At 48.0% G+C, this 27,021-nt stretch overlaps 1 protein-coding gene across 2 annotated transcripts in view; it reads right to left on the reverse strand.

Moving 5' to 3' along the window:
* The window catches only part of MYBL2 (MYB proto-oncogene like 2), a 39,888-nt gene extending 16,519 nt beyond the window's left edge, over window positions 1–23,369 (reverse strand). The window contains exons 1-8 of one of the 2 annotated variants that reach the window (XM_073309806.2): window positions 23,088–23,369; window positions 9,370–9,463; window positions 8,561–8,632; window positions 6,394–6,486; window positions 4,341–4,561; window positions 4,037–4,193; window positions 2,867–3,139; window positions 353–727 (exon numbers count right to left, since the gene is read on the reverse strand). In XM_073309806.2, the coding sequence (XP_073165907.1) occupies window positions 353–727; window positions 2,867–3,139; window positions 4,037–4,193; window positions 4,341–4,561; window positions 6,394–6,486; window positions 8,561–8,632; window positions 9,370–9,463; window positions 23,088–23,143 (1,341 nt within the window). In that variant the 5' untranslated portion in view covers window positions 23,144–23,369. Of the gene's footprint in view, window positions 1–352; window positions 728–2,866; window positions 3,140–4,036; window positions 4,194–4,340; window positions 4,562–6,393; window positions 6,487–8,560; window positions 8,633–9,369; window positions 9,464–11,743; window positions 11,889–23,087 lie in introns of those variants that run through there. The other variant, XM_073309807.2, reaches the window with a different exon arrangement.
* Window positions 23,370–27,021: the final 3,652 nt, after the last annotated feature.

Consider the following 27,021-nt stretch of genomic DNA (forward strand, 5'->3'; position numbering starts at 1 on the left):
ACCTGATTGATTTTTCATTGTTCTTAAGATCCAAGGATTTGGGTCTGTGTTCACCTATGCAAATTGGTGAGGATTTTTATCAAGCCTTCCCCAGTAAGGGGGTGTAGGGCTTGGGGGGATATTTGGGGAAAGAAGTCTCCAAGTGGGCTCTTTCCCTGGTCTTTGTGTAAGACGCTTGGTGGTGGCAGCATACTGTTTAAGGCCAAGGCAAAGTTTGTACCTTGGGGAAGTTTTTAACCTAAGCTGGTAAGAACAAGCTTAGGGGGTCTTTCATGCGGGTCCCCACATCTGAACCCTAGATCTCAGAGCGGGGAAGAAATCCTGACAGCCTGATTCCCATCTAGCTATATACCTGGGAGGGGGAGAAGGGCAGTGTCTTCACCGGGGTGCTCTTGGGCGTCATGCTGTTACAGGAGTCTATGAAAGAATAGCTGGTGTTCTCCGTGACGGGCGAGAGGGAGATCTTCCTCTTCTTCTGCCTCTTGAGCACCGAGGGCGGTGTGCCAGAGCTCACCTCTGAGCGGGGGGAGATGGGGATCAGCTCGCCCTTGCTGCTTTTGCTCAGGTCTGAAATGGTGTGGCCATCCAGGCGATACTCCGTCACATGGGGTACAGGAGCTGTGGGCTTGCTGGGGGCTTGCCTGACCGGGCTGTTGCTGCTGCTGTCGCCAGCAGCTGGATCCTCAGGCAAGTCAAAGTGAGTCAGGTCACACCACCCATCTGGGTCCTACCAGACAAGAGAGACGGTTAGAAATGGCCAAGAACGAGCAGCGTCCTGAGCCGCCACAGGACACAACCTCACAGACCAGTGCAAAGGCAGGGCCTAGCAAAAGGCTCCAAGGACCCTCAAAGACTGAACATTTGGTCTATAAAAGACGTGGGGCCCAAGTCTGTCTTCCACACACTATGCAGTCCTTTGCACCAGTGCAAATCAATACGGCAGCATTTTACATCCACTTTGCACTGCTCGATGCAACTGCACAAAGAGAATGGAGAATCTAACCCTTGTAGTTCCCAGGGCCCGCACTGCGCCCTCTGTTGCCTGCAGGGACATTTCATTTACATGCTACATAAGGCCAGGGCTACACTACAAACTTCTGCTGGCAGAGCTCTGTCAGCCAGGGCACGAGGAGACGTGATCCCTCACCAACACAGCTGGGCCAGTGTAGTCACAGTTACACTGGAAAAGCTGTTTTTTTGCCCAGATAGCTTGTTTCACTCAGGAGCATGGGCGGTATAAGCTAAACCGATATCAGCTGCGTTCACACGAGGAGCGCTTTGCTGGTATTCCTACACTAGTAAAGCGCTCCTCCTGTAGACATTGGCCCTTCTGAAGGCAGTGGCATCCTGCAATACATTTTAAGATCAGCAAGGCCAAGAAACTCAAAAATTAATTAAAATGAATCCCCCACAACAGACTTCAGTTTGGGGCTGCATTTAGCGTTCATGACAGTAACAGACTTAGCAGCACTAGAGACTAGGGGTACGTCTACACTAGAGAGACTATACTGGCATAGCTATGTCACCAGAGCTACACCAGTATAACCCCGTAGCCTAGACCAGTGGTCCCCAAACTTTTTACCTCGTGCCCCCAACCCCCGTCATGCCCCCCACACCCCGTGGAGCTGGGTGGCACTCCCTCCCCGCCCCCCGTGGAGGCTGGCCCTAGCCCCACCTTCCTGAAGGCTCTTCTGCATCCCCCTCTGGTATAGGCACAGCCTATGCAGACAGAAGGGGTTTTCCCATCGGTGTAGGAACACCATCTCCCAGAACAACGGTAGCTACGCCAACAGGGGCATTCTTCTGTTGACAACGCTGAGTCGAGACTGGTTAGGGGGTGGCAGCTATGTCAACCAAACTTTTAAGTGTACACCATGCCTAGGAAAATGCAGACAGTTTCTCTACAAGGCTGAGATTTTCAAAGCTGTGTAAGAGAACTGGAAGCCCAATTCCCATTCAATGTAATGGGAAGTGGACTCCCAAACTCCGCAGGCACTTGGACAGTCTCAGCCCAAGCTTCTTCCACGAAGTTCAGTCAACACCCCTCTCTTCTGCCTCGCTTCCCGCCTGCTACTTCAGTCCTGGTCCCCACACAGCTTTGCCAATGGAAAGGACAGTCCTGATTCAGTCCTTCACTTCTTGCCCCACATCTGCATGGATCCAGATGGGGTCATGTTCCCCCCCGTCTAACATCCTCCATGAATAGGAAGGTCAGTCGGAGAAGCTAGTTACCTGGAAAGCTGAATAGGGTCCATTTTAAACAAGATGGCCAAGTCCCACTGATATTTTTAACCTAACTCCTCTGTGACATGCTCTGAGCAGCAGCTGTGAGGCAGGCTGGCCAGGGCTAGCCAGTCAATCACATCCCTGTGGGAAGGTTTATGCCAATAGTTCTCAAACTTTTGTACTGCTGACCCCTTTCACATAGGAAAGGGTGCAGCCCCTCTTATACATTTTTTTATATATTTAACACCATTATAAATGCTGGAGGAAAAGCGGGGTTTGGGGTGGAGACTGACAGCTCGCGACCCCCCACGTAATACCCTGTGACCCCCTAAGGTGTCCCAACCCCCAGTATGAGAACCCCTAGTTTAAGCTTTTGCTGTGTAACTGACTTCAGGTTGAAACAAACTGAGGACTAGATTGGGACTTGGGTTGCAGCCTTGAGCATTCCGGGATTGAAAGCAGGTAGTGAGAACCCACAACAAATTGCCAGAGCCCAAGCCTGGAGTCTTTAATCACACAAGCAGCCCCACTGAAACCAACGCATCGACAAGGATCGTTTGGGGGCTGTGGGACTGGGCCACACCATTTGCCTCCCTCTCAGAGGTGTGTATTAGGAGACAAGACATCACTCCCCTCTTACCGATTCCATCATGTCCAGAGCTTCCGTAAAGGCCGGTCCCGAAGTCAGGCTCAAGTAGTTGGCAGTGTCAGCTGCCCATTTGTATGGAAAGGTGCCGTCCGGCAATGTGTCTTCAGGTGCCACGTCCTTTGGGGCCCCCTCGGCATTGTCCTCTGCCAGTGTTGCAGCTACTTGCTCAGAGGGCAGCTCCTGGAAGCCAGCTGCTTCCTCCTCACTGGCTTCTTCCTCCTTTATTTCCAAGGTATCAGCAGGCCAGTTAGCATGTAAGTTTTTCTTTGAAAACACAAAAGCCATATATCAAAAGAACGCTAAGGTTGCAAAATCAAGCTCTCAGGGGTTAGGGAGTGCCAAGCCTGAGGTCCCCCGTGCAACCTTAGTTCCCCTTGTGCGTATGCATTGTGCTGGAGTCTTGTTAGCATCATATGGAAAATCTGTGGCAGAGCCAGAAATACAACCCAGCTCCCTAGGCCCCAGTCCAGTGTCTTAACCACAACAGAATTATCCTTGTTCTTCTTACAGTCCTCTTCACCAAATGGAGGAGTCTTGTAAAACAATCAGTATGTGATCATGTAATTAAAGCCTGTGCCACACTGCACACACACACACAAAGAATAACTGAACTAAGCTTACACAGGCACCCTTACATCAGGCATTTCTTAACTTTAGAGAGCATGACTTAATGTTCTTTTAATGTATATTTTTGTATGTAATTTCCTAGGTTTAAAAAAAAAAAAAAAAAAAAACCACCACCACCACCACCCCTTTACCCAAACAAACATACATCATCAGCAGGGTTTGTACCCAGGCTCTTCAGATCCACATCACAGACCTCTCCCACTTGAGCTCAGAGAACCAGCCTGTTATCCTCTCTATGGACCAGCACTAAAGGACGGAACATGCATTGCACTAGTGGCTTACACAACTACTTTCTAGACAGGAGAAGAGTTTTGGAATCAGGATTCTTGAGTTCTATTCCCGGCTGACAACGTGGCAAGCTAGTGGGTACAGACAGCACAGCCAGGCACACAGCTTTGGCACATTCATTCTGAAGGGCAACATGGCTGTGGATTAATGTCTCTGATCTGCATTAACAGAACAATGCACACCTCACCATCAACCAAAATGCAAGATCTTCCACTGCAAGATTTTATCAGCCAGCTGGTGCTGTACCTGGTTCCCGGCACTCTGGACACTTTGGCTTTCTTCACCCTCCACTTCCACCAACAAGTACAGGGACTCAGAGTCTTTTGTTTCACTGAGGAAACCTCCTGTGTCCACTTTCCGTTTGATGGTGGAGTTCCAGTGGTTCTTCACAGCATTGTCAGTCCTGGAGAGAAAAGCCACAGTCAATGTGCATTTTAGAGGTGATGGCTCCTGATGAAATTAAGAATCCATATTCTCAGCATCCCTCAGATACACATATTTCAACAGCATATCTGACTCTTAAGGTATTAGCATCAGGCAAGGGCCCTACCTCCCAGGCAGCAGCTTGGCAATCTCAGCCCAGCGATTCCCCAGAACTTTGTGAGCCTCAAAAATGATTCGGTCCTCCTCCTCCGTCCACGAGGACTTCTTCACCTCGGGGTTCAGGTGGTTGTGCCAGCGTTCCCGGCACTGCTTCCCCAGCCTGCCTTTCAGGTACTTCGCTATCAGTGTCCATTGCTTTGTGCCGAATTTTTTAACCAATTCAATTACCTTGAAACAAAAGGAAAATGAAGTGAATGAATGGGTATCAGGTGCACTCGTTTTCAGGTTTGCTTTTTCCACCTTCAGTGTCTCTACAGGGACCCGTGGATGCCACAGTGAAAAGAGTTCTGTCTAGAGGAGAGTCTACATGAACCCATCACTCAGACCCGGGGGCATGAGTCTCCTTTACTCTGCACCTAGAGTTGTCGCTCACACCAGTGCCACGTGTGTGTAAAATGCTGCCATTCTGTACTGGCAAAAGTCACTATGCCAGGGGCAAGGAAGAACTCTTCACGGTACAAATGTGGGTGATAGATTTTAAACCATGTGCCCATTTCTGATCAGGTGACATGTCCTGAGGCTCCTCCTTCCATCTGTACCATGGGGAACGTGACTGCACTGACAAACTCCGTCCTCCTCCTAGTTCTCTCCCTGGTCCAGCAAGACTATATCCGCAGCATGTGAATCACGTGAGCATATTTAAAACTCTGCACCCAGCTATAGTGCCAGTGTGGGCAGCCTGAGCTCTAATCACAATTAAATTACGTTAACTAAAAAACCAATGTAGACACCCATGCTAGCCCCAAGTGACCATGCAACCTTGTTTTTTGCATCTTCATTCCACCCTGCCCTGTATTACATCTGTCTGTTGTTTTGATCCTCCCTTGATCCTCTATGCACTTTGGAGCAAGGAATCAGTCTTTATTGGCTCTGTGAAGTGCTGTGCAAGCTGAGAGCACTATATTTTTATAGATATAGATATATATATATAGAGAGAGAGAGAGAGAGAGTAATAACGTAGGCTACTCTCTGTATTTCTCCCCAGAGACCCACTTGGCAGATTAAGAAGCACGACTGATGGGCTCCCAAATGAGTCCCCATCCCATCTAGCCTTCCTTGGCTGACAGATTGTTGGCAGATTTTTATTTTTATAATGCCAAGCAAGGAGTTTTATAGACATCAGATGACCAAGTCCCTGCCCCAAATCACTTACAATCTCGTATAGACAGGCAACACACCTTGCACAAGCAGTCACAACTCCCACAGAGTTGCTGGGGCAGAGATCAGCTGCAATGTAAAAGGGGGTGGAAGAACATGAGGAAGCAGGTATACATGGTGAAGCAGCTTCATTTACCCAGTCTGGCAGAGACAACAGCGGAAGGAGACAAAGGGAACGTCCTGGTAAGTAAAGACGGCGGAGTCTAGGACACACAAAGGGGCACAGACAAAGAGGGAAGGAGAGACGCTGACAGAAGTGGAGTAGTGGAGGGCCCCAGCAGTGATGAGGAGTCGTCGTAATGCAATGTAATGTGAAGGGACCTGGTCACAGATGCAGGAAAGGCAGCAGATTTTCACAGTGACATGCAGGACAGAGCGTACAGGCAAGCACCAGGGTGCACAGAAAGGAGGAAACAGCAGGAAGCAGCGTGAGGTGAGAAAGGCACAGACAAGGGGTTAGCAGGGGAGTTGGACAGGAAAGGGTAGATCAGAAGATACCGAGGCAGAAAAAATGACATGAGGTAGCAACTGTCAAAAACGTCCTTTCCTCTCACTGCTAGCCCCCAAGTTCACACCTTGCTGGATCATTGCTCAAGCAGTGTTGTATGGGGAGAGAGGCGGTCTTTCAGATGAGCAAAGCTCAGGGCATTTAGAGCTTTACAGGTCAAAAAACAATGCCTTATTATGCAGCTCAAAAGCAGTTAACTGAGTGCACAGGAGGGTATCGAGTGCTGCTTTTTTGGGCTACATGTAAAAGGACTTCCAGACTGAAAATCCAGCACCTTTCGTGTCCTCCACACAGAGCAACGAACCCACTGACCGTGACGCTGCCACCAAGTTACCTTCTGATCCTCTTCCTTGGTCCAAGGCCCTTTAACCAAGTCTGGATTCAACACCCTCAGCCACCGGTACTGGCACTGCTGATCGGTGCGGTTCTATGCCAGGGAATTAAGAGCCTGAGTTAGAACAGAGGCCACAACGACAAGAGCAACACAGAGCAACTGAGGGAAACCTTCCATATTGGGCTGGCCGTTTTATTTTCAAAAGATAACCAGGCTAGGAGTGGACAGCTCAGGAGAGGGCCAGGAAGGGGACCCTGCCACAATTCACCTCACATCAGTGGTCAAGGGTGGTGATGATGTGACGGCGGAGATTGTGAGAAATGAGATTGGCAAGTTCTCAGCCCTGTTCCCAATGGAGGTGTCCACACCACAAACACACACTGGCCCCCTTGTGAGCCAGGTCAGTAGAGATGGGCCCTAGAGACCAAACTCCTCTCTCAACCTTACAGACGGTCCCTGCTGATCCTGGAGCACAATGGCAAATGCATGGGCAGGGGAATCCTGCTCCGGCACTGCTGTCCTTGTCAGGTGGATAAACAGAAGACTTCAGTCTCTGGAGCAGAGGTTCTCAAACTTTTTTTTTGCTGGGACCGCCTTTGAAAATATTTCAGGCTGTGACACCAGCCCCTCTGCCCCGCTCCACCAACCATGACACCTTTACTTCTGCACTGCCGCCAGCAGCAGTGCAGCCTTCAGAGCTGGGAGCCCGGCCAGCAGTTGCGACCCCTCTACAATAGTCTTGCGACCCCCTTTTGGGTTGGGCCCCCCAGTTTGAGAAACCCTGCTAGTGCCACCAGCCAGCTTTGAAATCCCACAAACACAGCCTCACTCACTGCCTCTGCCATGCTGGGGCATGGAACAAGTTTACAAACAACCCCCTGCAGAAAGAGATTCTGTCCAAACGTGTCAACTGCGTCCTTAGCATCAACCCTTCAGAGCTTGCTCTTCCAGTTCCCAGAGCTTCAGCCAAATGCTCCCAGCTCCTCTCTCTCCAGCTCACACTGCTCCACGGGAGCTCCCATCCTATGTCACGTTGGCGACTGGAAGCTACTCCAACAGCTACTAGTCACAGATGATGCCCATGGAAGTAGTCCCCTCCTAGCTTAGCACTTCCCATTCTTGGAGGGTGAAACAGACCAGTCTTTGTGGGCAAGAGTCTGAGGAGGCAAGCAGTGGGGAGAGGAAAGTTGCTTGAGCCTAGATCCACCCTCACCACAACCCATCTTGTAGAGGACTCTGCCCGCTGCAGGTAAGGAGGTTGTCTACCAGCCAACCTCCTTCCCTTCCAGCCTGTGATGCCCCACAGTATAGCTGCTGCTATACACAAGGCTGCTGGCTCAGCTTGCCATCCCAAGCTTCTCTGCCCAGCCAGAGGGTGCTAAGGGACCTCCTCACCAATGCTGCCCTCCATGTGGCCACCTGACACATTCAGACTGGAAATAAAGTGTACGTTTTTAACACTGAGAGTGAATAACTTTTGGAACGTGTCAAGGGTTGTGGTGGATTCTCCAGCACTGACAGTTTTTAAACGAAGATGGGATGTTTTTCTAAAAGCTTTGCTCTGGGAATTATTTTTGGGCAGTTCTCTGGCTTGTGTCATACAGGGGTTCAGACTAGATGATCACAATGGTCCCTTCTGGCCTTGGAATCTAGGAATCTGTGATGAGCAGGGGGCCAGGAAAGAAGCTCGAAACCAGCAGTTCAAGAAAATGAGAGACACCCAGCACGGGAGTGGCTGACTATTGACAGGGCCCCCATGCCATGTGCTACCATCTCTACAGAAGGGAATGAGGTTTGCACAAAGAACCCACCAATGCACAGAACTTGAGCATGTGGTCTATACACACACTTTTGCCTTATGCAGTCAAAACAGGGTCTGTGTTCTAATGCACCAAGCATGGGAAACTGCGACAGACACCCCCGAGTTCTTATCCCAGCTCCTCCCCATTTCAGATGGGTTAGTTATTCTCCCACCCTGCAGAGCTGCTCTGAGGGGTCAATATTATTATTTGTGTTAGCACAGAACTTCAGAGCCACAGTAAGGAACCAGGTCCCGTTGTGCTAGATGCTGTACAAACCCAACGCTAGCTCACAGCTGCAAAGCACTTTGGGCACAAGAAGTGCCAAAGCTCCGAACTCGCCCCGTGCCGCCTGCAGCTCCACTTACGGGAAAGTGACTTGCCAAGAACTTCCAGTCGCTCTGTCCAAACTGCTTCACTAGCGTCTTCAGCCATTCATCCTGCGAAGAGCAAAGGGGTCAGCTTTCACCCCACAAGCACAAGATGCTACAGCCATGCTATTGTACAAGGGACACGTCACTAAGTATAGCAGCTGGAGAGAGAAGGGCTTGAATCTTTGTCCTGCCATTTATAGTCATGTAAAAAAAAAAAAAAAAAAAAACCCCAACAACTACCCAAACCCATCATCACTCCAGCTGTCTGTAGCAATGCCCAGTTGGCAGGATTTCTAACCTGGGCCATAAATGGCTGGCATAAGTTTTTAAGCACACAGGCCCAGGCTACACATTGAAAACAAGCGTTCAACTGCTGTAATTAAATACTGCTTTGGCCCACCTATGTTCTAACATGGTTTGATTCAAACTGCATGGACAAGGCCAAACTGTGCTCCAGTCAGTGTGTTTTAGGCCCCATAGAGAAGTAGGCTGAAAGCCGGTCTAGGCTGTTGGATTACAGCGTGGTAGGCCCTTGACATGGCTCAGACAGGGCTGTATTTTGCTGGGCAGACAGGGCTAAACCATGTTTTAACTGCATCCGCCACACCATGCTGCAGCCCTGCCCTTTGGGCTCAGGAAGAGCTGTTGTAGTGTAGACAGTTCACCCTACAGCTTCTCTATACAGGAAGTCCTGAGGTGCCCTAAAGAGCAGGCCTTACACCTACCTCCTCTCTCCCCCCACCCCCAGTCACCCTATCCCCACCCGCTCAAAGAGACAACACACATTCCCTGTTGTCACCTACCTCTTCGTGAGTCCACTTGACCTTGCACCTGTTCTCCCGCTGCTCTGGCACGTCTGAGTCTGTGTCCTGGTAATGCAGCTCATCTTGCTCCTCACTACACAAAACCAAGAGCATTAGTTTTGTTTTATGAGAGATGCGGCAGCTGGAATAAATACCACAGTGCAGCCCAGAGCTCTGACTCTGCTCCTGGGCCTTTTCACAAAGTTTTGGCCAAATTTCCCAAACACAGCTGCCTCACCTGAACAATCTAGGTATCAAGTAATTACCTGCAAGTAGGGGTTGCACTCTCTGCTTAGGAGAGCATCTTTGCAAATCAGGCTCTGTTATTGGCAAACAGTGTCAAGGAGCACAGCTCAACTCCTGTGACAGAAGCCACAAAGATGCATATGGGTTACAGGGATCCCCGGAGTCTGGTATTTATATATCAGTTCACCTAAGAGTATCACGTAAAGTCTCTACTGAAAGCTGGTGGTGTCACACCGGTTGTGTTGCCTGTGGTTGGTAGAGGTGGGGAGCTGACTCCTGGCAGGCCCTGGCACAACTTCTTCTCGGTAAAGACAGGTGGAAGTGAGGCACCTCAGAACCCCGGGAAGAGTCAAATCCCCATCCACCACAGGGACAAGGACCCTTTAAAAACTAAAAAAAGATGTGCAGCTTTTTACTTTTAGAGAGGAAGGATGGCCAAGTGGTTAGGGTGCTGGCCTAGTACTTGGGAGACCTAGATTCTCTCTGCCGCAGACTTCCTATGTGACCTTGGGCAAGTCGCTTAGCCTCTCTGGGTATGTCTACACTGCAGCTAGGAGCATGCCTCCCAGGCCAGGTAAAACAGTGGTGTGGACATTGCAGCAGAGGCTCAGGCTAGCCACCAGAGCTTGGACCTAGGGGGTTGGGTAGGCTTTGATTCAGATGGCTAGCCTAGGATGCAACGTCCAGAGTCCATGCCCCTGCGTCTGAGCTCAAATCACTAGCTCGAGCTACTGCAGCGTCCACACTGCTATTTTGAGGGAGCTAACTTGGCTCAAGTCTGTCTACCTGGGCTGGGAGTCAGGCTCCCAGCTGCAATGTAGACATACGCTCTGTGCCTGTACAACAGGGTAACAGCACTGCCCCACCTCATGGGGTTTTGTCAGGGTAAACACATTAAAGACTATGAAACACATCGATACTACCATAATTAAGTACCCAAGGGAGTTAGGTCACCAGTTCAAACCCAGCCAAGGTGACAGTGAGATGCTTAGGATCAGTGAAATAAGTAGCAGTCACAGCACACCAACTGTCTAGTCACAGTCAAATACTCTGTAGGCACAGACCACCTCTTCATGAGTAGCTCACATTGCCTCCATGACTGCAGCCCCCCCCCACTTCTCTCACGTTGGTGATTACATGCCATCGATCTCCGCGACAGCTTTGTAGTTACTCACATCGAAATAACATTAGGGAAGTATTTAATATTATTTACTGGTTTAGGAGGAGCAGCCACCAGCACCATGTGACCAGGCAGCTCTTCACAGGTCACAGTTTGAGAGCCACTAGCCCAGCGCAAGCCTTTTGCTTTATTTTGTACCCATGTCCAAGCCCAGGGCGCAGGCCAGCCTCCAGCTCCCTTATTCAGATAGGTAGAGCAATTGGACTTGATTCCATAGGCTTAAGAGCTGTAATTTTTATTGAAGGAGGGAGGAAACAAATTGAACTTTTGATTCCTTCTCAATATTTAGGGAGCAAGCAGCTTTCATCTAAGCACACAATCTCAGACTGAATATGGGTTAAAAAAGAAAGACAAGATATTGGGTAGGCCTGGTCCTTACACCTGGAGACTAATACTTTTTGATGAACCACTTAGTCTGTGTTATAGTATAGCTTGGTTTGCCTGTAAACTATTGTCTTCATCACAGTAACACACCCAGAGGCCAGAAACAAGACCAGGGCCTCACTGGGCTGGGTGCTGCTCCTACCATCTGATCAGTGACCGTCCTTACCCCAAGGACTTTTTAATCAAACTGGCACCTTTCACCAGCTCCAAACTGACCTGATCACCTGAGAGTCAAAAAACTTTTTGTTCCATACCAGACATGGCTGCTCCTCTCCCCACCCTCAAGTTTTGCAAGCAGGCCATTTTAAAGCAGCACTTTAACCCAGATCCCAGGCTGCCCTCCACTCTCTGATAGTCTCCCCTTCCTAGCAGTTATGGGGAGAATTATTCTGTGCATTAGATTCCCCTGCGTGTCCCCCATAAAGGGGAAAGGAAATGGAGGGAGTGCATTCTCCCCCCTGAAATACCTGGGAGGGGGTGAATGGGGAAGGGGGGTGCAATGCAACAAACCCAGCTTGCCCCCCAGGGCGGGCACGAAGCTCGCCCCTTTTGCATGAAACTTACCCGCGGGTCCTGCGAGCCATCCTGCCCCTTTGTGCATTAAAAACATCAATCGCGAGAAAATCGAAGGGGCGCGCCAGGGGGGTGCCGCACCCCTTGGCCCCGGGGCCGGCCTCTGCCGGGGGTACAGCCCCGGCGCGCCCCGGTTAGCGCGCGCGGCGGGCTGGACGCGGGGGGAAGCTCGCGCCTGCCCGGCGTACAGCGCAGGAGGCAACTTTCCTATCTCGCGCCAACTCCACCCCGGGGACCAGCCGAGCCTGCGCGAGAGCGACGAGAAGCGCAAAAATAAAAGGAGGGAGAGAGGGAGGGAGGAACAAAAAAAAGCGGGGGGGAGTAAAAGAGGCGCGCGCGGGCCGCTTGCAAAAAACTCCTTCCCTTTCTCCTCCTTCCCCGCCCCCGACTCTTATTAAAGCGAGAAATAATGGATGTGAAATACAGGCATGCAAAGGACGGGTGCAAAATACAGGCGTCCATGTCCAACTAGGCGTGCAAAAAGAAATGCATGCATGCATCAATGCCTCGGAACGGCAGGGACCCTACGCGGGTGCTTCGGGTCTGCAAACCCAACGTCTGTTAGTTCCTTAAAACTAGGTGCTCTCGTGGGGGGTCACCGTCTCCCTGTCAGACTTAGCAGACTTGAATGTACTTTGCATGGTAAGGCACCAATCTTGAAAGCTGACCTACAGAGACAGATCTCTGCTCCCAAGCAGAATCCCCATTGATTTTGTGGGCTTTCATCGGTCTCCTCTCTCTCTTCCTGTTATGGCCAGGCTCATCATGCCTCGAAGACACAGCCTTTACATTCAGTCAGACTACTAAAACTAAATTCACGCAGGATGCCAATCCCATTGAAGGCATCTGGGCTACAAGTCAGGAGACCTGGGCTCTGTTCCTGGCTATGTCACAGACACACTCCGTGACCTTGGCCAAGTCATGTAACTCTCTGTGCCTCAGTTTCCTCATCTCTAACACAGGGATAATGATGCCTACTCACTTTTGTTAAGGGCTTTGAGATCTACATGTGAGAAGAGCTACATATGTGCTAAATTACGGTTATTCCAGGGCTGAATATGGCCCTTGTTCTCTGAGTAAACAAGAAGCAGCTTTCTATGCCAGGCAACAGAAGATTTTCTCCATTTGTTTAGAGGGGCATTGTGAGGATTAATTTTTGCACAGTGTTTGAAGATTAGAAGTCATATAGAAGAGAATATTATTTCTATTATTACTGTTACCAACATATGTTATTTGGGGTACAGGTGGATTTACAGAGGGAAGACCACTAAATGGAAGTGATTTTATCTTCAGAGGCCCATGCCTGCAGAGATGCATTTGCAGGGATGTTTACCTGCATTTTGCTAGGCAGCACTGAAGAAGGAGGGGTAAAGAATTGCACTCTTCTACATACAACGTCCTACATGTACCCTGAATGACTATTTAATCAGAGCAGACACATCTGTAGCCACTCCAACAATACTATAACAAAGACAATCGCTGGTGTAAATGTCTATACGGACAAGTTCACAGACAAAGGCTTTGATTCAGCAAAAGACTTAAGCACATGCTTAAAGTTAAACGTGTTTAAGCGCTTTGCTGAATCGTGCCTACGTGATCAAACAACGGAACCTCCATTTCAGATTTGCAGCATGAAGGGTGAATAAGGTTTAAAAGGAGAACCATCACGCAGCCATATATAAAAGCAGACCATCATACCCCCAACCTTCTCTGCCATCTCTTAACATCCATTCACAACTACTGACAGCAGTCCCCACCACCTCCAGACAACCTGCCCAAAAGACAGAAGCTCATAGAACATGTTAAAGACCCCCATGGCACAGTCAAAATACAAGGTGGAAGAGTCAGAAAGAGAGGCGCCTTAAATCCATGCAAGCAGACTAAAAAACACCCATATGTGTAAAAGGGAGAGGTACCTTGCGTGCTCAGGTATGCAGGACACTGGTTTGTTTAATGGGTACCCAGGATAAAATAACTGAGGAGAGGATTCACATTCATCACTGATGTAATTGCAGCAGCTCCCAAACTTGTCCGTGGACCACTTTCTGGTGACCTTTGGAGAGCTGGCTGGTCATATGCTGCTGCCTCCTCCTCTTTGTTTCCAAGCCGCTACATCACACTGAAGACAGCTAAAAACACATCAAAATACTTTCCCTATGTTGCTTTTCCATGTAAACAGCTGCTGGAGTTCTATGGGGATGCTACAGGATTGTGAACGGAAGGGAGCTGGTCTGCACCTTTCCACAGGCAAGAAGAGGAGGTCTGCATAATCAGAAACGGGAGAGAAGACAATTTCTCCATTGAGATGTGGGTTCCCCAATGAAAAAGTTTGAGCAGCCTGGTGCGGTAGGTTTATCTCCTTTGGGAGCACATACCGTCATAGGACTAACCATTGCCAGCAGATGGCACTGTTGCTCCTCCCAAAAAGAGTTGCATGACCACATTGATCTGGTTCAGAGCTACTCCAGCAGCTGTGTGTGTGTTGGGGTTATTTCTATTTTTGTGCACTGCACTCAGGAGTTCGCTACCAACCAGCTCTCGCAATCAGTTCTTATTTCTGATGCTTGATTTTTGTGAATTAGTGTCTCCCCAAGAAGTCTATAACAGCACCAAGTAGACAGGCTAAATATAAACCCTGCAGAACTATTGGGTTATTGCAATTCTGATATAGGCTGCCCTCTGCTTATAGGCCCTGGTCCTGCAGAGACTTATGTTTAACTTTAAGCACCCCCAATGAGTTCAATGGGACTATTAACTGACATGCATAAAGCTAAGCATGTGTGCAGGTCTCTGCAGGACTGTTGGGCAACCTCCCCCAAAGCAGCTTCATGTTGGTTGTTGACAGCATCGTCACCGTCAAGCTGAAAATCTGCCTCCTCCCAAATTAGCTTAATAGGAAATGACAAGGACCTGCTAACTAATTACCAGTGCTACAAAAGCAGCATCATTGCACCAGTAGAACAGGAGTAAAGGTTCATGAGAATTTCTGCAGAAACAAGAGGTGAGTAGTTCCCAGATGGGACTCTTCTTCCCTCCTGTTATTTTTCAAATATTAGTGATTTGGTTTAGTTAAATTTTTCCTTAGAGAAAAGACTTCTTGGCTTCCAAAAACTGCCTGTATGGTCATGTAGCATTAGAGAATTTGTGGATTTTACTCACCCCCTCTTATGTTCCAGGGGATCTTCAAACCTAGTCAATGTCAAAAGTGAATTAAAATCAACCTCTGGTCATGCACCCGCTGCCTCCCTAGATCATCTTCTGTGTCTTGTGTTCCTTTCCTGATGCTTCTTAAAAGCTCCTCTCTTCTCTCCCCCCACCACTTCCTATGTAAGACTCACTTACATGTGGGTGAGTGAGTTGAAGAAATATGGAAACAAACTAGTGTTGTAAAAAGTAAGGATAAATGATTGTGACTGCAGTTGGGTGTAACGTTCTACTGACTAGAGTGAGCTTCTCTGTAAGCACAACTCACTAGCCTGTGGACTGGGTGCAGAGAGAATGTATAATATGTGGATTAGTGAGACTTATCTGGACCCAATCACTTTCAGGATTAGGGCCTAAAAATAAAGAAATGTTGTTCTCTAAGCTGTTAGTGTCAGAAAGTGATCTACAAAATCTCTGAATTTGGTATTCTTTTAACTAGAATAATAGCTGGCTAGTGTACTTGTGTGTGGGGTGTTCAGGTTTTTTAATGCTCTCCTGTGTGGGGGAGAGAACTGTATTAGGACATTCTTTCTTCTTCTCTTCCCTGCCCTGTCACTATCAGTTTCAACCATGGTCTCAGGTGTGCATGTATGCCACATCTTGGTTTAATATTCTCAGTGAACTTATCTCTAGGACTAAAGTCCTACCCTGGACTATCTGAATCAGGGCTTTCTATATTGGATCTTCAGCACAGCCGATCAGATAGTCCTTTCTTGCTTTACAATCATGATCATCCAGTCTGACCTTCCACATAACACAGGCTAGAGAATCCAGCCAGTAACTTCTTCATCAAGTCCATAATGTCGGTTTGAGCTCAACCATCTTTTAGTAAGACCACCCAGGAGGCCAGGATAGTGTACAGCTTCTGGGAAACAGCAATGAGCTCTTCCTTGAGTGAGCTCTCCCAAGTCCCTACTGAGCAGCAGTTCATGTGACTGCCCTTTCCCATGTGTTCTGCCCCTCTAGCCCACTGGAGGACCCCAGCTTTGTCATCTAAACTGATATGTTGAATACTGAGCTGCCCTTAAAGAGACACTGTCCACCAAATGTGGTGTGTGGTTTTTTTGAAGCTTGTTTGTTTGTTTGTTTTTTGTTTTTAAAAAAAAAAAATCCAGCTCCTGCTATGGAGCCTCTGGTACAGTATTGACTTGAGGTTTTAATCGTAACCTCTTTAGAAGGGATTTTCCAGCTCCCCTATCCAAGGGCCTCTTTGGTAACAGAAGATGTGCACAACAGCACATTGTTTTGTCTAGTCAATGTCAGGGGAACAGAAAGCTTCTTGCCAGCTGAAGAAAGCTGGTCATTTTAGGTGTTGCGTGTAAACTATTAGTACAAAGCTTCCAGGCAAATGTGATCTTAAAGTTGACTTGGTCCCCCAAGGAACACACTGTCTCTAAAATCCACATAGCCAGAGGAAAAGCCCTAGCCAGCACATAGGAATTCCTGGTCTACTCTCTAGTCTAGGGTAGTGGTGGGAGAAGAGCTACAAATGTTTCAGTTGCAGGGTAACCATGTAGCAAGCAGCCCCAGTGGTGTGTGAGAGCCTACTGCACAGCAAACTGCTAAAGGGTCTCTCTGGCATCAGACCCCAAGGACAGAAAATGAGCTCTCCTCTGTAGGTGTTCTAAGGAGTCCCCTCTCCTTAGTCTGACTTTGCTTATAAGAATGGTGGGACACAAGGACTGGAGCCATTCAAAGCCAACCCTTACAGGGGAACTAAAGCAGTATGAGTTCCTGGGGTAAAAAGTATCTTCAGGTGAGCTTTACTAGCTACAGCTAATGCTCATGAACCAACCTAATGCTAGAAATGGCCAGATGGCAGGACAGTGGTGCCATCTGTGAGGTGGGAAGAATGTAAACAATCTTCCAACCTGTTAACAACCTCTACCTCTCTATCTGTCTAGGACCATCAGTGTAAATCTTAAGGCACTCTACAAACACTAATTAGTCCATCCTAATGATGCCCCTGGGAAACTAGTATTGCTCCCGTATTACAGATGAGGCTTAACACTCTTGTCCAGGTTCATTGTGGGAGTTTGTCTATCCCTTTGCTCTCCTGGCTCCTAGTCCTCTACTTGGATGACCTCTGTCTGCCAGGGCTGCAAAGATTGGCAATGGGTGCTGTTTCAAAACCAACTGAAAGATTTAAATGCTGGTTGGAAATATAACTGAGGAAGGTGAGTTTATAGTAACCTAGTTAATGTCAAATATAAGCTCAAGGATGAGGCAGGCATGTTTAAAGTCAGAAAAGCTTCTGTAAGGCCTGGTCTATGCTAATGTTCTACTGGTGTCAGGGGTTTCTAACCAGTACAGTTATACTGGTATAAACCACAGTGTGACTGCAGCTATATTGGTATAAAGGTGCCCTCTATCAGTAGAGCTTATTTTGTTTCCTGAACCAGAAACAGGCCTACTAGTGTAAAGTCTCTGGTATAATTACATCCATACTGTGGGGTGGCTGCTTTAACAATACATGGGGATAGTTAAAGTAGTCAGACCTGCTCTGCTCTAGACAAGCCCAGAGTCAAGACTCTGGAAAAGGAGCCCTGTGAAGGACAACGTGTTTTCCCTCTGTCAAGGCTTCCTTTACTCACAGGGTGTGTCTGTTGGATGCAGCAGGACAAGACTGAGTGACTTAGTGTGGAGATCCTGTGATGTCCTCCACCCAGAGGAGCAGTACCAACCTTGTGATGTTAAAGGAGATCTTGGAACATGGGTTTGTGGCAGGTGCTTCCAGCTGTATCAACTTTTCTCCAGGCATCAGCTACTACTTGGAGACTGACAGTACCTCTAAACCAGATGCCTGGGATGGCATCCTTGACTTGGAGAACACAACAAAAGGTAGTTCTCAGCTTGTCCTCAAGTGGCCAGAGTCTCTGAGCAGTTGTGTGAAGGGTGACCTGAATTGTGTGACCCAGGGCCTTTGTGATGGTGGTCTTGCTTGCTTCTGCAAGACCCCCAGTGTTCCAGTTGCCTTTGACTTGTCCAGTGTGGCTTCTGAATCCAACAGCAGAGTGAACTCAATAGTAGATGTATTTTGTGATGCCAAGTCCTCCACACCATGCAAGGAAGAAAAGCTCCGCAAATCAATGGACAACTTGCTCTCCAAAAGCTCTGAGATAACAACTGACTTCTCCAGTCTCAGGAAACCACCTCCACCCATCTGGGAGATCTCTGAGATACCAGCCCTGCTGGACAACACTCTTTCTCTGGATGCAAGTGTAGACGAGCTGAGGTCACTGGGATCTCTGAAACCAGATACCCCATCTCTGGAGAAATCTGTCTTTGCTATTGCTTTGGCATGGCCTGGTGCAGCTACCAAGAGACCTTATGCTCCTGGCTTCAGGTCTCTCAGTTACGATACCCAGGGGAGTGAGCCAGAGCCCTTAGCTGTGGCTCACTGCATGAAGCCATTTGACTTTGCTATCCCCTCTCTGACAGATGGAGTGACAAGCCAAATGGGCCACAAAAATCAAAACTCCTCAAATGAGAGAGGAAAGGAGTGATCTTAGCTCAGTGCGATGGCCAAAGCCAACAGGCTAAGCACTAAGCTCTCTAGTGACAATGTTACTTGGGATTCTCTCTGGTAATGCATGTGCTCTGCATCATAGTGCAAACATAAGTGATACATGGTCCAGGGTGTTTGTTGCACAAGAGGCTAGTGTATAAAGCCTGACTGGAGTTGGGGGTTTTCATCTGTGTCCAGGAAACTAGCTCACCTCATGGCAAATCTCTAAAGTCTCTTAACAAATAGTTTCAGCTGCAAATGGTGGGAACCATCCTGGGTGAGGCTCTATTGCTGTGATGCCCTCTCATCTCCACCTGGGAAAGGACCTTTTTAAAAAAAAAAAAAAATTCTAGTGTGGAAACTTGGTAGGGGCACTGCTGGGTGGAGGAAGCTGTTCTGAATTCCTAGATAAGCTTGGTGGGTCTTTTTAAATTAACTGGATGTTGACTCTTGCTCAACAGCACTGAACTTGATTTGTGACCTTCATATTGACCAGAATGCCTTGTAAAACTCTGTCTTAATTGTTTGTAGTGTGCAAATAAAGAGAAGAACTCAATCTTGTGCATAGCTATTACTACTGGACAGCTGGCATGCCTCAAGGTAATGAGACCCTCTGCTCCTTTTGCTCAGGGAACACAACGCTATTGTTCTCCTTCAGCTCAGCTGTAGGGGCATGTTCCCATTGGTAATATTTATGGGGGAAAGCAGCCAGCTGTTAAATAGTGATTTGCAGGTTAAGTGTACCTATCATGCAAGAGGCTTCAAAAATAAAAATACATGAACTAGAATACCTGACAATGCAAGATCCTAACTTAATTGACCATACTGAAAAAATGGTGGAATGACCAGTCAATTGGCTACTCTAACTGCTACATAAAACGACACAGGAAGGATGGATTAGGTCAGAGTTCAGGGAGTAGCACTATACCTACAATCTTGGTAGAATGGAGCATGCAGCACAAACTGAAAGGATACATGAAGTTTCTGCACAGGAGACCAAACAGAGATCTACATCTAAAACCAGTAATTATGGGTAATTAATTGTTGGGACATTTCACCTACAAGACAATACTTAGAAGTAATTGTTTCAGGTGAGGAGAACAGCTCATTCAAAACATGAGCCTATTTTCAACCTAGCCTAAACTAATTGGCTGAGTCACTAAGGGGGGATCCATGAAGAGATTTAAGCCTTGACTCTCGCTGTTGTAACACTTCACTTTTTTGATGCTTAGAAAATCAAAGGAACAACACTGATCCATAAGCCACATTGACCCCTAGGCTCCCTATACAATGAATGCAAGAGAGGGGCACCTAAGAATGAGCCACAAGAGCCAGTATACCAGGTGCGGAGCTGCCTGAACTAGCCAGTGGGAGAGATGGACATGAGAGGTCTAAGTGCTGGAACTATGGGTGCTGCAGCACCATCTGGCTTGAAGTGGTTTCCATTATATACAGGGTTTACAGTTTGGTTATAGGGCTCTTAGCACCCCCACCCACCCCAAATTGTTCCAGCATCTGTGATGAGGGCTATATACTAAGCCCTTCCTTCTCTCTGAAATACAGAGATACCTATCTCTGCTTCCCAATCTACAAATGGGAACCAGCTGCCTGATGTGAGGGGGTTTAGGCACCTCATGCATTTCTTGTGGGAATAAGTTTAGCCACATGCCTTGCTCCACATAATAGCTGGAGGAGGAGGTGATGCCACCTTGACACCTAGCTTGGTAGGTAGAGCACTCTGGGGATAGAGGAGACTTGGGTTCAATTCCTTTCTCTCTGCCTGGGGGGGAGGAAGAAGTTGAATTGGGGGGGCCTCCAGAGGATGCTCTAACTACTGAGCTATGGGATATTCTGACACAGAAGTCCCTTAATCTTTCCTGTTCCACTGTGGATTTAAAAGGAAGTGACTAGAGCGGGGCACTGGACCTTGGCTCTCCTGCCTCCCATGCAGGTGCCCGAACCACTACTATAGTCATTCTCTCTCTGGCCCAAGGTCTGTTCCACTGTGGATGAATATTTAAATAGCCATTAGATGTGTGAGAAAGACAGAGTCCTTTGAGTTAAAAGCCATAAGGGGGATAATCACCTCCTCCAAATAAAAGTTGGTTCTGAATGGGATGTGATCCTGTAGGCATGCTCACAGACTGCCTACAGGATTGGGTCCTGCATGTAACTTAGGTGGCCAAATGCCTGTCTTCCCCAGTTTGTGTATTGTTCTGGGGCTTTGGGAGGTAGGCATCTGGCTGCCTAGAAACAGTGGTTCTCAACCAGGGGTACATGTACCACCACCACCCCCCTCCCCCCCAGAGGGAAAAGCTCATCAGATATTTGCCTAGTTCTACAACAGGCTGCATAAAAAGCACTAGTGAAGTCAGTACAAATGAAAATTTCATACAATGACTTCCTTATACTGCTCTATATACTCTGCACTGAAACAATTATATTCCAATTGATCTATTTTATATGGCAAAAATGTGAAAGTATGCAATTCCAGTAACAGTGTGCTGTGACACACTTTTTTGTATTTTTGTCTTTTTTTTTTTCTTGTAAGCAAGTAGTTTAAGTGACATTAAACTTGGGGGGGAGGGGTACACAAGACAAATCAGACTCCTGAAAGGAGTACAGTAGTCTAGGAAGGTTGAGAACCACTAGGCTAAAGGAAGGCAGTAGTACATCTGCTCAGAGGCAGAAATGTATAGGTTTAGTTAATTCAGACCCTGAAAACTTAGGTGCTGAATGAGTTTAGGTAGCTACTGCAGTCGGCAGCAGTTCTGTGCCACCAAAACTGCATTAGGTATCTAAGTACCTCTTGACAGGTTTCAGAGTAACAGCCGTGTTAGTCTGTATTCGCAAAAAGAAAAAGTAGTACTTGTGGAACCTTGGAGACTAACCAATTTATTAGAGCATAAGCTTTCGTGAGCTACAGCTCACTTCATCGGATGTTGCATCTGATGAAGTGAGCTGTTGCTCATGAAAGCTCATGCTCAAATAAATCGGTTAGTCTCTAAGGTGCCACAAGTACTACTTTTTTCTTTTTAAGTACCTCTTGTGGACCTGGGCCTAAGTGTCAAATTAAACTCCAAATCCTTTGAAGCAGTGTTTAAACTACCACTGACCTAAAAACTTTGAAAAGGGAAATTTAACAAAACACTTCAAGTCCCTGAAACTACAGTGAGGAGAAGCCCTCTGTAGTGGGGGACAGAACACATTTATACAACAGATGGGCTGGAAGGGCAGGTTAGTACCTGAAACTACTTGAACCCAGTTTAACAGATTACAAAGTGATTGCCCCTCTAAAATGGGAAATATTTCTTTATTCATTTCATCTTTAAATTAGGGCATGATATTTCAGAATCTACAGCCTTTTGTCCATTACTTTAAGGTAGCAACTAGATAATGTCATTAACACTACACCCCACTTTGGGCCAAGAGCTAAACTACCCTCTGGCCATTGAAATGATGGCTCTAGAGGGGCACCCTCTAAGCGCCTGAGCTGGGATCTGGGCTATGCCGAGCAAGGCTGGCAGGTAGAATAACTTCACATCTCTGCAAAATCTAGTGTGTCTTTGTGTAACAGTTTTACACCCTAAATATTTGGAACAGGATCCAGTAGAGTTCCCAATAATTATATTTAGTGGGGTTGTGCTTCTGAGGGGAGAGAAGGGAACCTCTTCTCCCCTCCCCTTGTCTATATCACTAAGTGAACTGTTACCCCCCAAAGCTGTAACTCTGGCAAGTGGAGCCAGCCCTGCCAAATCTCAGCCTTGCTGAAGGAATCTCTCCTGGGTTGATTTTAAGGTCTCTCCCCGTCTTAAGAGACATTTAAAAGTCTTATTCCGGACTCTTCGGCATCTCTCCCCTACTTGACCCCTGCTCACCTGCCCTGAGTAACTCTCCTAACAGCGGCGGCCTACAGCAGGACGGGCCCAGCCTTAAGGCGGGACTAAGGCAGCAGGGGCGATGCAAGACATTTACACAAAGAAACAAGATGGCCGAGCTCACACGAGAGCATTACCCCGGCGTAAAGCTTAGCGGGGGCTGCCTGGTTTGTGAACTAAAAGGGCCGGGCCGGGGGAAGGGAGGCTAGCGCACAAGCAGCCGGCGGGGGACAGCAGCCCGGGCGGGGCACGTAGGAGGGGCGGACGGGCGGCGTGGGAGAGGGCGAGAGCCGAGGAGGGAAATCTGAAGTCGGCTTGTGCCTGCCGGCGGATAACGCCTCCTGTGTCCGTAGGAGCCCGGGGAAGCGGATCCGTGGGCTGGGGGGGTGGGAAGGGCGTTTGCGCGAACATCCCGCTGTACCGCTGAAGGGAGGAGGAGAAAAAGGTTTATACCTCCCTGAATCCCACCCCCACCCCCTCGGCCGTGAACCCGGCACGGCTGGGCGCAGGGCTGCACGTCTCACGCGCACGAGCGGGGCTGGCACGACACGTGCACGAGCCCGAACCCGAACCCCCCCCCGGAGGCGGCGGCGGGGGCGGGCGGGGGCGTGTGGGACTCTGACTCTCTCTCTCTCTCCCTCCCTCCCTCCTGGCACTAGGGACACAACCCTCGCCCTCCCCGGCAGCCGGGGGGGGGGGGTGTATGAGCCTATGCGGCGCGGGGCGGGGGGGGGAATGCAGTTACCTCAGCAGCGCCCCGGGGGCCGCGTGAGTGGCGGAGCGCCGCGGGAGAGCAGCCATGACCGGCTCAGCATCCTGCAGGCTGAAGTGCTGCGAGCCCGGGTCTCTGCCTTAGCTCAGCCCCGGGCAAAGCCCGGCCCGGAGACGGGACGGACGCGGCATCCCGAGACCCCCCACCCGCCAGTGCCTACACGTGGGCAAGGAGAGTCAGCCCGGCGGCGGGGGCTGGGCCGCTGCGGGTCCCTCTTCAGGCCGGAAGAAACCCAGCCTGCGCCCTATGGGAGCCTGGCAAGGACAAAAGAGCAGCGCTGCTCTTTAAAGGGGGCTGCGCGGACGGTGGCTTGTTGCCAGTCCCAGGGGTCCCACGGGCGAGAGAGCAGGGCCTCGCTGCGGCGGGCACCCCACACGTCCATTGAAGCTCGGATGCGAAGTGACAGGCCCAATCTGCAGCAAGGGAGCTGGGTTAGCTGTTGGGGAAAGCGGTCTTGCTGTAAGGGCAGTTAAGCTCTGGAAGAGGCTGCTCAGGGTGGCTGTGGAATCCCGCCTGTTCTGTGTAGAAACACACACAGTCCCTGGCGCATTTACACTCTACCTAAAGAAGCCAGGTTGGAGAAGGGAGTATCATTATCCCCATTTTACAGATGGGGAAGTGACTAGCTCAAGGGCATGCAACCCCCTGAAAAGGTTTCAGGTCCCGCTTAAAATCTCCATTTTAGAGATTGGGCAAGTCACTTCTCTGTTTCCCTAACTCACACAGCCTGGAATAGATCATGGATCCCATGACTCAGAGGTCTGTCCCTTAATGGCTTAGAACAGTGGTTCTTAACTCAAACTATGGGTCAGGACCAGGGCTGGCTTAGACTTGCTGGGGACCGGGGCTTCAGTCTCCGCTCCTGGGGTCATGTAGTAACTTTTGTTGTCAGGGGGGTCACATAGTAATTTTTGTTGTCAGAAGGGGGTCATGGTGCAATGAAGTTTGAGAACCCCTGGCTTAGAAGATGCTCCCTCTTCTAAGTGTTTATAAAGCAGCTGAAGTCTTTTCTCATGTAGGATTAATGTTGGGGCAGTTTTTAGTCACTTCTCTTGTGAAGTAGGATTTTGCAATGTAGGAAGGTGCTGGGACATTCAGAATTGAGGTAGCTTGGTGCATTATTTCTGTAATCATTTCATATGGCCCTCATGGAAGGAAGTGGGTCAATTAGGAACTTCTCACATGACCTTTGTTTTCAGGGGCACCTCTCATCCTACTTCTAAAGTTCCCTTCATTCTGTATCTGTCTGGTATTTCTCATTTTCATTGATGAAAATTATTTACAATAGACATAGACACAAGAAATGGAGAACAAATAGTCACTTCTACTGACAGAAGGAATCCTGCAGCATTTTAAATTTTGTGCAAAAATAATTTTGGTGTCCCTTATTATGGATGAATTCATCATTCTGACTGCATCCTATATTTCAGCCTTAACAGATGAATAAGTCTGAGGAAAAGGTGGAGGTTTGGTAAACTGGCATGGGGAGGAGATTCCACAGAGAGGCACTGATTCTTGCTTGTGGATGGCTTTAGGGTAATAATAAATTATACAGTAGTTTATTCATAACCATGGAGTTCTTGAGCAGGTGTGAATAGTATCTTTGTTCTCTGCCACCACTCCCTGGATGACTCCAAGTAGAAGATCTCTTTAAATATTCTGTTAATTTGCAGTAGGTGTTACCAATGTCAAATCTCCCAGTTACTAGTCAGAATCATAGCTAGCTGAAAAGAGACAATGCTCTAGAAGTTAGCCTCTGATCAGTTTAACAGCTGAACAGTCAACCTCCTGCTTAGGTCCCTAAGGAGAGAAGTTGGAGCATATGAAGAAGAGAATACACTCCTTCAGGCTAATGTAAGGGGCTGTGATGCAATAAGCCCCACAAGTGTAGAGATGAGAAGTCTGTTTCTGAAAGCAGCACTCATTTTAATTTCCTTCTGGGTGTGATGCAGGTTATTCTGCAATGCTCCTTTACAAGCAAAGCATCAGGCTAGGGTGCAGAACTGACTCACAAAAGCACCACAGCAATTAGGCTTTTTCTTATTCTGTGGCTGTGTTTACACAGGCATATATCACATCCATCACACATGACTATGGGGGTCTGAGTGTACACACCGCTCAGATACTTGAGGGTTAGAAGACAGGGTAGAAAAACATCTACATCCTGTCTACATAGTAATCTCTGCTTGTGCAGAATTATAGGCTGATTTTTGGAAGTATAAGAGACAAAGCCTGTGTGACACTGAAGCCTATCTGTGATTAGTATCTAGCAAATAGGGAGTTGCATATTGCACAGTTAGTAAAAATCAAGGCTACACTAGTTACAGCAGTTCCACTGCATACCAATCCCTGCCCTCTGACTGGCTACTGCTCTTAAACCACCATCCACATGGCAAAACAGCTATGATGGTTTCAACTTCTATTAGGGGAATGAAATGAAAAGGAACTACATAATCATGAGATTTCAGTGTAAGTGGAAGGATTCCTGATAGAGGGGGCCAGGAGCCACTGTCTTAATGGATGCTAGTTGTTTTTTTGTTTTAAAGGAGAGAAGTGCATGGTTATCCCTATCTACATATCAGCTTGGGAAGCTTACTCTGCAAGTTATAACAATTTAGTGAAAATGCTTCCCTTTGTTTCAAAGCTCACTACAGTAGGCCCATGAGCAATGCAAACAGGGACACCAGATATACTGAAGGATAAACCCTAGCTCTTGGTTGGTCACACACTGCTTACTCTGCATTCTTAGAGGGCCCTGCTGACTTATTTCTAAAACATATTATTGCAACAACAAGCACAGTTGGCAAAACACCTTTTAAAAGCTTTCTAAAGGAAGCATTTATTTACTGTCTAAAATATAAACACAGAAGAACAGCACAGGCTGGAGCTATCCATCACTCCCTAAATACCAGTAGGATTGCTGGAATCTGTGGTGCTTTGGTGAATGGTATTGACACAGTCTTGGAAAGATTGAGGTGGTTGTGTAAATCTTCAGCTGGATTGTACTAGCTAGTGTCCTGGGTGAACGGGGTAACTAGTTTGTAAGAACACAAAGCACACCAACCTTTTTTGAAAAATGTGATCTCTGACCAAGCATGATCATCTTCCACCACTGCCATAGAGCTGTTGGGGCGGACTGGGACCCTACGGAATTTAGAAGTTCTACACTTGTCTAAACAGTAAAGGATGCTGGGGACCATATTCATAGCTGGCACAAGTAAGCAAAAGCTTTTGAAGTCAATGGAATTGCCACTTCTGCCAGCAGCATATAGTGCATATTTGCATAGTGTCAACAGCATGCTAGGTGTTTTAGGCAGGAAAGAATGCTAGCTCCTCTTCCTGACAAGCAGTGTAAGCTGATGTTTTAGCATCCATGCGGGGGGGATAGGGCAATAGCAGAAAGAATAGGATTTTCACTCATCTTCACTACACCACTGAGGAGAGGATAAAAGGTGAAAAGGCCTTTCCGAAGAAGCAACTTTGAAGGTAGTGATAGGGCAGACCAGGACTACAAGCAGGTGCCAGGGATAGAGGCCTGCATCTCAGACACGAGCAGAGAAAGGCGGTGGTTACTTGTGCATAATACACAGTTACATATGAGGAAGGGGTGCTCTCATGCAGTGCCAATTACAGGTTTAAAAACTATTAAGAAAAATAGATGTCCTTGCCCCTCTTGACACAAGCAGCTGGTTATTAACATTGGAAGAATGCGAAACCTTTTCATCATTTATGCTTTCGGTTTTCTTGTTTACTCTACACTCAGCCCTACACTCAGCTTGTACAATTAAAGATCAATCACTTCCACTTTAATTTCAGTTCTTATGCAGTAACTCAGGGCTTGTCGACACTTACCTGGGGACACATGAGCAGCAACTGATGAATCGGCGGTCAATTTAGCTAAATCGAC

Source organism: Lepidochelys kempii, chromosome 13 (genome assembly GCF_965140285.1).
Source record: "Lepidochelys kempii isolate rLepKem1 chromosome 13, rLepKem1.hap1, whole genome shotgun sequence".
In the NCBI taxonomy this organism is placed as follows: domain Eukaryota; kingdom Metazoa; phylum Chordata; order Testudines; family Cheloniidae; genus Lepidochelys; species Lepidochelys kempii.